This window comes from Ceratotherium simum, chromosome 12 (genome assembly GCF_057802395.1).
Source record: "Ceratotherium simum simum isolate JZ-2026a chromosome 12, ASM5780239v1, whole genome shotgun sequence".
Taxonomy (NCBI): Eukaryota; Metazoa; Chordata; class Mammalia; order Perissodactyla; family Rhinocerotidae; genus Ceratotherium; species Ceratotherium simum.
Genome location: NC_141911.1, coordinates 9,332,809 through 9,345,603, shown reverse-complemented (window position 1 = coordinate 9,345,603; position 12,795 = coordinate 9,332,809). Strand labels below are relative to the sequence as shown.

The following is a 12,795-nucleotide window of genomic DNA, read 5'->3' as shown; positions in this document are numbered from 1 at the left end:
AGGACTTCACAGAGTTTTTCCAAAATGCAAGACAAAGATCTAAACTCAAAAAAAATTCTTCTAAAGTTTCTCAAATTACTGAGGACACTATTAAATTATATTGATAGATGCTAACTCCAGTTTTATGAATTCTCAATGGTAAGATCATCTTATTTCAATAACATAGCATTTATAGTACTCCAAAATACCTTTAGAGATAGAACCTGGATCCCAAATTACCTGTTTGAAATGAAAACTGTCCAAATCTATCCAAAGTTTCTCTCTTTCCTAAGTTTGGGAAATTGCTCATAAGAAAAGGAGACATGTACCTTTCCATGACAGCTAGGCACTCCTTTCGCCAGGTAAATCGACTCCCTCGTCGTAATCGGAAGGTGCCAGATGTGGCAGAGACTGGGGGAGGTGTTTGTCTCCATTCTGGGTCCTCTATTGGAATGGGGGCGGGTCTCATACTTAGCGTAGCCCCTGAAAGAAACAAGACATTTTTAGCAAATATCTTGCGATTTATTAAAACCACTGTGACAAATACATCAAGAAATCAATAATAAACTTTTGCCCCTCCATTGAAATTTGTAGGTCAAATATATTTGATATTTATATTTTTAAAAAATTATTTGACCAAAATAAAAATTCGAAGAGACAAGTCTCTTCCTTATAAAGTCCATCATTAATTATTTTAAAATGTGATTTTTTTTTTCCAGTTTTGTCATTTGTCTTTTATCTTTGTTTATGTCATTTTTCAAAACAAAGCCCAAAACCTATCTCTTTAGGGAAATAGGGAAATATGGTCTTTGGCCCAGTGACAACTTAATTAGAGTTATCTTCCTCTAAAAAAATCTTTCTTGGGGCTGGCCCCTGGCCTCGTGGTTAAGTTCAGAGTGCTCTGCTTTGGCAGCCTGGGTTCGATTCCTGGACGCAGACCTACACCATTCCTCAGTGGCCATGTTGTGGTGGCGACCCACATACAAAACAGAGGATTGGCAAGAGATGTTAGCTCAGGGCAAATCTTCCTCAGGAAAAAAAAAATCTTTCTTGAAATTCCTATTTGACAGTTTTAATCTTTTTGAACAATACACCCTATATGTTCAGAATCTTTCATTACCATTCAAAGGACTTTAGTTTATTGAGAAAATGGAGCCCTTAAAGAATGTACGCAGGTAAGAGATGAATTTAAAATAACCCTAATTGCTGTAAACTCTCAAAAAAAAAAAAAAAGTCAAATATAGCCTCAAAGAAAATAAGAAGATATTTGATATGCTTTTAGTTTACTAACTAAATCAGATCTCTATAGGTCTATTACCTGTTAATGCTATACTATCTTCTGTAATCTCTTGAACATAATAAAAAACCAATAAAAAAATGTATAATTGAGATATTTTACTAATTCACACTAGACTTTTCTCAAATAACCTAAACTGGTGATGATGCATGTATTCATTCATTCACCATTTACCAAATTCTTTTTGTTTTATTTATTTTTCTTTTTTCTCCCCAGAGACCCAGTACATAGCTGTATATCCTAATTGTAGATCCTTCTAGTTCTTCTATGTGGGACACCACCTCAGCATGGCTTGCTGAACAGTGAGTAGGTCCGCGCCCAGGATCCGAACCAGCGAACCCCAGGCTGCCGAAGTGGAACATGCAAACTTAACTGCTACGCCACTGGGCCAGCCCCTCAAACCCTTTTTACATGGCTTGCTCTAGGCTAGAAGCTATGAATAAAACAAGGCAAGCAATGTTGTCTCGGGCCGCTATAGATTCATTTCAAAGAATTAAATATAACGTGGTATGCTTTCACAGAGTTCAGTCCCTGGCTCTCCCACTATTCTTTCATTCTTTACAGTGCATCTCCCCAAAGCATAATTATGATCATATCTCTCTGTTAATCAAAAACCTTCAAAAAGTTCCCTTTGCCTATGGAATAAAATCCAAACTCTTAATATAGCCCTAGAAAGACAGGTTAGAACATGTTAGAATTATGTGGAATAACGCACATATTAATAAATATATATTTCTTTCCTCATAAAAAGAATCATACTTTACTTATTGTACCTTGCAATTAATACCATGGGTAGTGTTTCTACTTCAGTATACAGATCTATTTGTAGATCGCCCTTTAATGGCTACATCTTTATATACATTCTCTTATACCTATGCCCAATATTTTAACCAATCCTGATTTTCCTCTCCAAACCTGTTGTCCTGTATTCTTTCCCATCTGAATAAATGGCATCCCTATTTTTCAAACTGTTCAGTTCAAAAATTTCAGATTCTTCTTTGACTTCTCTTTCTTCCACATGCTACATATCCAATCCACACGCAAATCCTGTCAATTTTATCTTCAAAATATATCTATAATCAGACCAATTTGTATTACTTTCACTGTTACCATTTTAGAACAAGCCAGCCTCATCTCTCCTAAGTATAATTTCCCAGGATAGGTTCCAAAGATAGCCCTTCACAATAAGTCACATCTCCTGGTAATCACGTCCTTGAATCTGGGCTGGTCTCCTGATACATTTTGACAAGAGAAAATGGAAATAGTTTGAGGCTAGGTCATAAGAAGCTTTGCAACTTCTGACTAGATCTCCTGGAATGGTGGCTCTGGGGGAAGCCAGCTGCCATATAAGAAGTAAGACTAACCTGAAACCACGATATTGAAAGGAAGCCCAAGCTAGCCATGTGGAGTGAAAGATGCCCAGCTGGCCCCCAGGTGCTCCTGTCAAACCTACCCAGATGCCAGATATTTGAGGAAAAAAGCCATTTTGGACATTCTAGCAGGAGCTGACACCATGTGGAGAACTGTAGAACCCAGCTGACAGACAGAAATAAGGCCTTAGGCATACAGTCCCAATACAGCTATGTGGCAGCCAGCCTCCAAGGTGGTTCCTAAGGATCCCAGCCTCCTGGTATTCACCCGGTTGTGTAGCTGCTTCTCATATTGTACCAGGATTAGTCTGTGTGACCAGTAACGTGGCAGAAGTGATAGTATGTCACTTCCGGGATTAGATTATAGAATACGCTGTAGTGTCTCTGTCTGTCTTAGTTGCTCTGTCTCTTGGATCACTTGCTCAGGGGAAAACTAGCTGCCATGTTGTAAGGATACTCAGGGAGCCCATGGTGAGGTCCATGTGGAGAGGACCTGATAGCACTGGCCAGTAAAGAACTAGGGCCTGCCAACACTCACATGAGCGATCTTGGAAGTAGACTGTCAAGCCCCAACGACTGCAGCCTGGCCTCATCTACAACCTCATGAGAACTCTGAGCCAGAATCATCTTAGCTTAGCCACTCCTAGATTCCTGACCCACACAAATTGTGAGATAATAAATGTTTGTTGTTTTCAGTTGCTAAGGTGTGGGTAATCTGTTGCATAATAATATAGAACTAATGTAAGACATCACAATCATTTCCAGTTGTTTACTTCCCCATGTTCCCCAATACACTATTATAAGTATTACTAATTATTCACATTTATAAATTTGTCAGGCAAAAAAATTTCCCTTTAATACAGAGATTTCATTATTATTAAGAATGAGCATCTTTTCCTGTTTACTAACCATTATGTATCTTTTCTTGTGAATTTATATATTTTGTCCTTTTTTCTTCTGAGTTATTGATTTTATTGGTGTGTAGAAATCATACCAATTGCTAGTCATATAGATTGCAACTATTTTTTTCCAGTTTGTCGTTTGTCTTTATTTATGGTGTGCTTTGTGATCTTAATTTTATGTAGTCAAATCTGTCAATCTGTTCTTTTTTTCTTTTTTTGTGTGAGGAAGACCAGCCTGAGCTAACGTGCGATGCCAATCCTCCTCTTTTTGCTGAGGAAGATTGGCCCTGGGCTAACATTCATGCCCATCTGCCTCTACTTTATAGGACGCCGCCATAGCATGGCTTGACAACCAGTGCTTCGGCGAGCCTGGGATCCAAACCTGCGAACCCCTGGCCGCTGCTGCGGAGCGTGTGCATTTAACCGCTATGCCACTGGGCCGGTCCCTGTCAATCTGTTCTTTTGTGGTCAATGCGTTTTGTATCATTCAGAATACTTTTATAGCTCCCATTTTTGTTTAAACCCTTAATAGATATATGATTTCCTGTTGTGTGTGATGTAAATATTTAACTTCTTCCTCAAATGGATGAATGTGTCGTCATACAATATTTTAGAGATCTGTGGCTTAAAACGTGTGGCAAACTATGGCCTGCTGCCATAGTTTAAATAAAGTTTTACTGGAAGACAGCCACATTCTTTCATTTACATAATGTCACTTTTTTGTACTACAATGGCAGAGTTGAGTAGTTGTGACAGAGACCCCAGAGCCTGCAAAGCTTAAAATATTTACTATCTGATCCTTTACAGGACGTTTACTGACCCCTGGTTTAAAAAATTCCTGGCCTACACACTACGAACCTCTAAACTGAAACCCTTCTTCAGACAGTTTAAGAAAGAGGATTTTATTCTGCCAAAATAACCTGGCAATTAGGTCTGGGCCTAATTCAAAGTTAACAAAGTTTAGACAGAAGATGGAACTATCAGGTTGGAGGGTTTCAAAGTCTTTGTTTTGGTACTTTTCTGAACACAAGCAAGAATTACAGCATAACAAGGGCTTTAGAATCTACCTAAGTTAGATTATATAAATTTTGGTCTACAGCCATGATAAAAGGTCCAAAACAGAGACTAGCGGCTATCATGGCTGATCAAAAGAGAGGTAGAAGCAGACCAGGCAAGGCAGTGGGTCCTCTCATCCAAGGCCTGGCTCTGGTGAAAGGACAGAAAGTTTCAGGGCTTCTGTGGATGGAGGATAGGGAATATGTCAGTGAATTCCAACTAGTAGGCCATATCTATAACCATGGCATGCTTTCTTACTTAAGTAGAATGATAAATGGGCACAAATAAAACAAACGAACATAAAGAATCCTAACTCAATCATACAGTTGAAGGAAATAAGCCAACTGATAATAAGGCTTCTTTCTTGGCATTGGGGTTTATTGGTAATATAACCATGCTTCTTTATAATATTCTATATTCTCTAGATTTTCTACAAAAAGGAAATTTAGATGAAATAAAATTGGTCAGGAAGGAAAAGAAAGAGGGAGAGAAGGAAGGAGGGAAAAAAAGAAAAGAGAGAAGTAAAGTAGTGGCCTGGTTACTTTAAAAGAAATCAAAGCAATTTATGCACAGAAGGTGAAAACTGAATAATTTCAAATTTGTAAACATACTTAATTTGAAACATAATATCATCACGTTACTTTTGAGGGGCTTTTTTTCCTTGCTCATTTTTCTTTTTCAATGTAGCAGTACTTAAAAATAGCACAAGAAGCACTCTGGAAACACTCCAATAAACACAGATTTGTTCTAGAAACTTAGTTCTTCTTGCTTTGGTTGAAAGAGATGGAGAGCAATGAATAATGAACCCAAGCAACGAACCCAAGAATGGGTTCAAAATTACTGCCTTCGACAGAAATACAAAGATACTAGAATGTAGGAACAACGTATATAAGACTTTAAACCCCACTGAAGTAAAATATAGGAGTTCTGGGTTGGCTAAAGAACTTACCTTTTTTTTTCCTTACAGGAAATGTGTTGCCTATTTTCTTTAGAGAAAGATTTTTTCCATTATATCTAGGCTCCCATTAAGACAAAATTTTGCACATTTATCTAGCAAGTTTAAACCTAAGAGGGGAAAAAAACCTCTTCCTAATTTGCTGATAGATTTTAAAATTTTGGTAAATGTTCACTTGGTATATATGATAATTTTCTTGCTTATCAGGGTTACTTCTTTTTTTTCTGGGTGAGCCTTTGCCAATCAGCTAATAAAAGAATGACTACAAGAAAGTCATTACTACTTAGTTCATAGAAACTAGCTTCTCCAAAAGTAATTTCTCATCTTCCCCCATGTCACATACATGATTTCCATGAGGCTCTGACACTCTGCAACAGTGAAGGAAGGAGGCATTACTTCTGATCTCCAAATTTACTTCATGTGCTTGCTGCATAAGCCTCTTGGCAAACTTTATTTAATTGTTTAATTTAGAAATACGCAGAATCAGTGCCACGAGCCAAGAGGAACTCAGCAAACCCTGTCTGCTATAGCAATGTTTAAATCAGACAAGGGAAAAGATTGTTGAGCTTAATATGATTATATAAAGGGACTTCTGATGTCAACCATGCTGAATTTAGTACTCACTTCTTTAAAAAATAGGCATTTTCTTATAAATCTTTTCATAAGAAACAAGATAAAATCTATTTGATCAGTTTCCATCAGACTATTTTATTCATACGCCTTGGCAGGCTTAGGGTTATGCCGGGAAAATTCTGATGATGGCTCTGTTTATCAGAGAACTACACTATATCTATATCTACTGGATTATCAGTAAAAATAACCTAAATATCCACTCTATTATTTTTCTTGCTGGGTCCACTTAAAGAGAGACAAAAAAAGAAAAAAAAAAAACCCAAAACCCTATATCCAAATGGATCCAGAGTGAAGAGGTTGAAAAAGAGAACTTCAATCAAAGGATACAGAGAGAAGTACACTGAGTCCAAGGAACAGAGGCAGACTGCACAAACATTTTTTGTTTGTTTTCTAAATGCTTAAATTTAGAGAAAAGAGAAAAAGTACTTTTTCACTTTGTAATTTTCCATTTTTTCTCAGAATATATGCAAAGGGATGGTATGATTTACATTTCTTCTAATAAGCTATCTGTCTTAGACAGAGAAAAATTCATAAAATAAAAGAATTGCCTATCAATAAAAATCACTAACATCTTATTTTTTACCTAACTGCCTCTCAAAAGCAGGTCTGGACTATGTAAACCTAGGCTCTTCAATTTTTTATATCTTGAAAGCCATTAACAAGACGGATTAATTTCTTTTTTGCCTCCCTCCTTCCCTTCCTTCTCTCCTTTCTTTCTCTCTCTCTCCTTTCTTTTCATTACACTTTATATGTATTTTTCAAATATATACTACAAAGTACATGCTACAAAACTTAGAAAGACACAGAAGGTTATATAGTTAACAGTCTCCCTGCCACTCCTGTACTCCCATCTCTCAGTTCCCCTTCACAGAGCTATTCTTATCAGCTCCTAATACAGCCTTCCAGAGATGTTCTATGTTTATATAAACATATATGTGTGTATGGGTATATGTATTCCCCCTATATAAAATGACAATATACTCTATCCATTGTTTTGTGCCTTACTTTATTCACTTATGAATTTGATACTACCACACAAATTCAATTCACATGAAGCTGCATTAAAAAAAAAAAAAAGCTATATAGCCTCCATAGTATTCCACTATACAGATAATACCACAATTTATTTAACCAGTTGTCAACTGAAGGACATTTAAGTGGATTCCAATCATCTCTGCAATGACTTGCAAAGAAGATTCTGATGTACTACAAGCAACAGTGGATAAGCTGCTCTTAGATGCTAATGGGGTTCATCTTATCCAAACCTATTAGTAGTTCCAAAGCATCCATGGAATAAGAAGAAACAATACAATTCTTTAGCTAAAATCAAAGGCTAAAAGTCAGCAAAATAAAACTGCATTTACCTAGAAAGAATTCTATACCATATTAGCTCTTATAACAAAGGTGAAAATGCAAAGAAAAACTTTAAAAATTAAATTTCAATTGCTAACATCCAATTACTGCTGAAGCAACGAAAACTACCAATTGACAATTATGAATTTATCCTCTTTTCTTCAGCTAACTTTAAATTACATCCTCCAGAAAACTTAACTAGAAAAAACTGGGAACCAGTATGGATTCAGTTTTCAAATAAAAAATAGCAAGTCTTTTAAAAAGGGGACAATTGATATGTAACTTCATTGAAAAGCAAACTCATATAATTAGAAGAACTTATTCTTAAAAAGAGGCATTTTCTCCTTAAGGAAAACAGCTCCTAATCAACAGCTGAATGGATGCTGTTAGTCCTTTCCCATTTTTCCTATTTCAGCGCACTAGTTTCACCTTCCTCCAATTTCCTGATGACAAGTGAACCTAGCCCTGGTTCCAAGATAAATTAAAAAATATTTATTTAATATTTAAGAAATGTTTAATATTTAAAAATATTTAAGAAATAAGAGTAAAAATAAAAATAAAACAACAGTTTTTTAAAAAACAGCTTCAGAAGAACACTATATCACCTCAGTAATAAAAACAGGATTCCAACAGTAATAGTAGTATTCCACAGTCGGCAGTGCTATCAGATCAGTTACAACAATGCTGCTGTGGCCTGTGAGCTGCACCTTAGTCCTCCTTCCTGTTTCTAGTGAATTCATTTTCCTGGTGTCTTAGTCTCTGCGTGGGATTGGAAATTCCAGGGTGCGAATTTAGCCTCACCAACTGTGATTAGATTGTATGTCAAGGCACTGTTCTAAATGCCAAATCCAAGAGACAAAAATTCCTTCTCTTAGGGAGGCTGAGTGCCTGACACAGTTGACCAGTGTTTGTCCCTCACATTCTTCATTGCTCTGACCTATACATTTTGGAATATCCTGCTAATCCCTCTGATGCTCCCCTCAGTAGCCAATTGCTGGAATGTAAACAGGCTTATGAAACCCCTGGGCACAGTTCCTTATTTACCTAGCCAAACTCCTGCTATCTAAGCTGCTCTACTAAGCAGAACAAGTGCCAAATTTTTGTCCCTCCCCATCTGATTTGCTCTGCTATGAATCACGGGAGAAGTGATGTCTTTGGAAAGACTGATTAGAGCTGAGTTTGAAGTGTTGCTTCAACTATGATATATCCTACAGCTGTGTTGCCCTATAGGGTAGCCACTAGCCACATGTGGCTACTGAGCACTTGAAATGTAGCTGATTGGAAATCATATGTGCTTTAAGGGTGAAATACACATTGGATTTCAAAGAATCATACAAAAGGGAGGGAGGGAGAAAGGGAGGGAGGGAGGGAGGAAGGAAAGAAATCTCAATAATTATTAAAAATATTGATTAAATGTTGAAATGTTAATTCATATCTTAAATAAAATATATTATTAAAATTAATTTTAGCTATTTCTTCTTACATTTTAAAATGTGGCTACCAGATAATTTAAAATTACATATGTCATTCACATTATATTTCTACTGAACTGTGTTACTTCAGAACATTTAAGTGGGCCAGCTCCGTGGCTTAGCAGCTAAGTGCGCGCGCTCCGCTGCTGGCGGCCCGGGTTCGGATCCCGGGCGAGCACCGACGCACCACTTCTCTGGCCATGCTGAGGCCGCGTCCCACATGCAGCAACTAGAAAGATGTGCAACTATGACATACAACTATCTATGGGGGCTTTGGGGGGAAAAAAGAAAGCAGGAGGACTGGCAATAGACGTTAGCTCAGAGCTGGTCTTCCTCAGGAAAAAAAAAAAAAGAACATTTAACTAATGGCAGCAACAATAGAGTCATTATTTTGAGAGGTGTGCTAGTATATCTAGATATCACTAGAAAAATATCTAAAAATGAAAATTCTTCCTCGCAGAAAAACTGCCAACTAACAAATGTTGAAGGAATGCTTGATTAGATTATCACTATTTTGCAATCCCCATTGAAATAACTGATTCAGGTAGGCCTCATCAATGGATGCTAAGACCAGTGGCAAAGGTTGTTGTGGAAGAGGATATTAATCCAGTGGCAAAATCATGCCCTATAGATTATTTACAAATCGAAAAGACAAGATCTGGTGGTCACTATCTTAAGAAAGGAACAAACTTAGCATATGAATAGTGCTACAACCTGACATTTCATGCCTCTTGATATGTGGTAATATGAGCTAAACATTACCTACAAAGCATTAGCCCAATGATTTGAAAAAATTTTCAAACATACAGCAACAATGAAAGAATTTTATAGTGAAAATCTGTACTCATATCATCTTTTACTATATGTACTTTATCACATATATACCCATCTCCCTATTCATTTAATTTGATGCATTTCAAAGTAAATTGCAGCCATTAGTTGCCTGCAATTTAAATTGTCTAGTAGCCACATTTTAGATTGCAGCCATTGCATGCCCTCCCTAAATAATCCATGAAGTATTCTTGCCAAAAATGTTGAACTTGAATCTAATCAAGCCTCTAATCCTAACTTTCAGTTTACAGGAAATAGAGGGGCTATAGAGGAATAAGTTAATTGACACTAAGAAGAAATAGAAAAACCCAAAATGTGGAACATTCTGTAAGATTAGATGGTTAAAAAGTTTATGTCACAAAAAAAAAGTTTGAGTGACTAGATTTAAGAGTCTAAAGAGACATAACAACTAATTCCAATTTGTCAACCTAAACCAGATATTACTAAATTAAAAAAACCTACAAAAGGGGCCGGCCCCGTGGCTTAGCGGTTAAGTGCGCGCGCTCCGCTACTGGCGGCCCGGGTTCGGATCCGGGGCGCGCACCAATGCACCGCTTCTCCGGCCATGTTGAGGTGGCGTCCCACATACAGCAACTAGAAGGATGTGGAACTATGACGTACTACTATCTACTGGGGCTTTGGGGAAAAAAAGGAGGAGGACTGGCAATAGATGTTAGCTCAGAGCTGGTCTTCCTCAGCAAAAAGAAGAGGATTGGCATGGATGTTAGCTCAGGGCTGATCTTCCTCACACACACACCAAAAAAACCTACAAAAGACATTCCTGCAACAACTAGAGAAATGTGAATATGGACTGGATATTAGATGATATTACAAAATTACTATTAATTTTCTTAGATGTGATAAAAGGGACTGTGGTTATGTAGGCAGTTACCCTTTCTTTCCAGGAGATGAATGCTGAAGAGAGAGAGGGAGTATGTGTGTGCGCGTTTGTGTGCGTGTATATACTATATATATATAAAAATAAAAATTTTTTAATTTATTTATTTTATAGGGATTAAAGCAAATACAGTAAAATGTTAACAATTATTGTATCTAGGAAGAGGGTAAACGGGTGTTCATTGTGCTGGTCTTTTCTGTACATCTGAAATATTTCAAAACAGAAACTAGGGGGCAGGATAGACAAAAAAATTCATTGCAGAGAGGTTGATATGGTGTGTTCTGTTGTGTCCTGCCTGGACCTTTCAGATTGAGAATGTGATCTCTGAAAAAAAATCTCACCACAGATACACACACACGTCTTTATGTATATTCTTTATTTCCATCTAACAGCCAATGCTATTATTAGCTAAGAGTCTTCAACATGCAATATTCCAACTGGTTATTTAGTCTGTAAGCAAAGGCTTTAATGCTGTAGTGTTACAAAAGACAGCTCAATCACAAGGTTAAACTTGAGATCAGGCTCACTGCCACCAGTTTGTGTAATGCGTAGATTGAGACAGTCTGTCAAACAATTTCAGATTTTACTTTATATATCACTTGTTGAAAGTATCCTGCAATAGATCTTGCCTATTCCTGGCAACTTCAGACACAAAGGTTTTCTACTTTCCAACCTGTTGCTACTTCCGAAGTCATCAGGGCAACTTCACCCTAAAGTCCAAAGACACATTCACCCCCCAGGTAATTAGAATTAAAAACAGAAAATCATTAGCAGAGATCATTGGATATGGTATAGCATGAACTAAATAAAAGTATTAAATTTATATTATTTATAGATAAATAACTAAAACAAGATTTTAACAAAAACAAAACCAAAAAAACTAGATATGGAATCTTACATGTATACCTATGGTTGATGAAAAGAAAGTCAGCTACTGACAATCATGACCTTTCTTTCAAACTATGGTTTGAAATGTCATATAACCTGGAAACAAAGAGGCACCTTGAAGGAAAGAATGAAAATGACTAGATAATTTTAGGCACTCAACTAAAAATTGGTACAATCAGGGCTTAGGTTTTAAAGACTTTATTTATTTTATTTTTCCCCCCAAAGCCCCAGTGGATAGTTGTGTGTCGTAGCTGCACATCCTTCTAGTTGCTGTATGTGGGACTCGGCCTCAGGATGAACGGAGAAGTGGTGCCTCGATGCGCACCCGGGATCCGAACCCGGGCCGCCAGCATCGCAGCGCGCACACTTAACCACCAAGCCACAGGGCCGGCCCAGAGCTTAGGTTTTATAGTTGAGTGTTCTCTGGCATAAAGGAACAAGAGTCAAGTATGAAACTACCTTAGTGAAGACAAGTCAGCACATGGATTCAATAAAGTAATTAATTACATTTGTCTCATTTCAGATGCAATTAAAAAAGGAAATGATATTTACCAGGGTTTGTCTTCTCAAGCTGATACCATCGGTAAAATGCTCTTTTCTTCTGTTCACTCAGGTCTGATCCCTGCTGCAACAGCCAGTGAGATATCCGGCTCTGACTGATACCTACGTAGAAAGAGAAATAACTGTTGTAGGTATTGAAATTACAGGGAAGTTAACGAGGGGTCTGTTGATTCTAGGTTACTGGGTGCTTTATTCTCTGTGTTGCTCTATAAGGAAGCTGCAACTTGAGCAAACTCTTTCATATTGGGCTTCTTTGTAAAGACTGACTACACTGGCTGGAATATATTCAGAAATGACCTATTAAAGGTCAAAATATTTTATTAACCAAGACTTGAAAGTGGTCTCTAAAACTACTCTCTAAACCAGGTCCATGAATATGAGATAAATAAAGAGATTCCTAAGTAACAGTTATTTTTCAGAAGTTGATTAGATTTGTGCTCCTTCAACCACTATCACATCCACCCTAATCCTGGTTTAGAATATTAGAACGTTATCAGATATTGAGAAGAAGGAAAAAAAAAAAATCAAGCCAGCAAGTTTTGCTATTCATTATTGATACTGATAAAAAGATTAAGAACATTGAAAATACTCTCTTCAATA

General features: G+C 37.0%; 1 protein-coding gene across 9 annotated transcripts in view; it reads right to left on the bottom strand.

The window, feature by feature from the left end:
- HMBOX1 (homeobox containing 1) overlaps positions 1 to 12,795 on the bottom strand; it is a 184,621-nt gene that overhangs the window by 55,398 nt on the left and 116,428 nt on the right. For all 9 annotated transcript variants that reach the window (XM_014789900.2, XM_014789901.2, XM_014789899.2 and 6 more), the window contains exons 6-7: positions 12,187 to 12,297; positions 309 to 462 (exon numbers count right to left, since the gene is read on the bottom strand). In XM_014789900.2, coding sequence (XP_014645386.1) covers positions 309 to 462; positions 12,187 to 12,297 — 265 coding nt within the window. The remainder of the gene's footprint in view (positions 1 to 308; positions 463 to 12,186; positions 12,298 to 12,795) is intronic.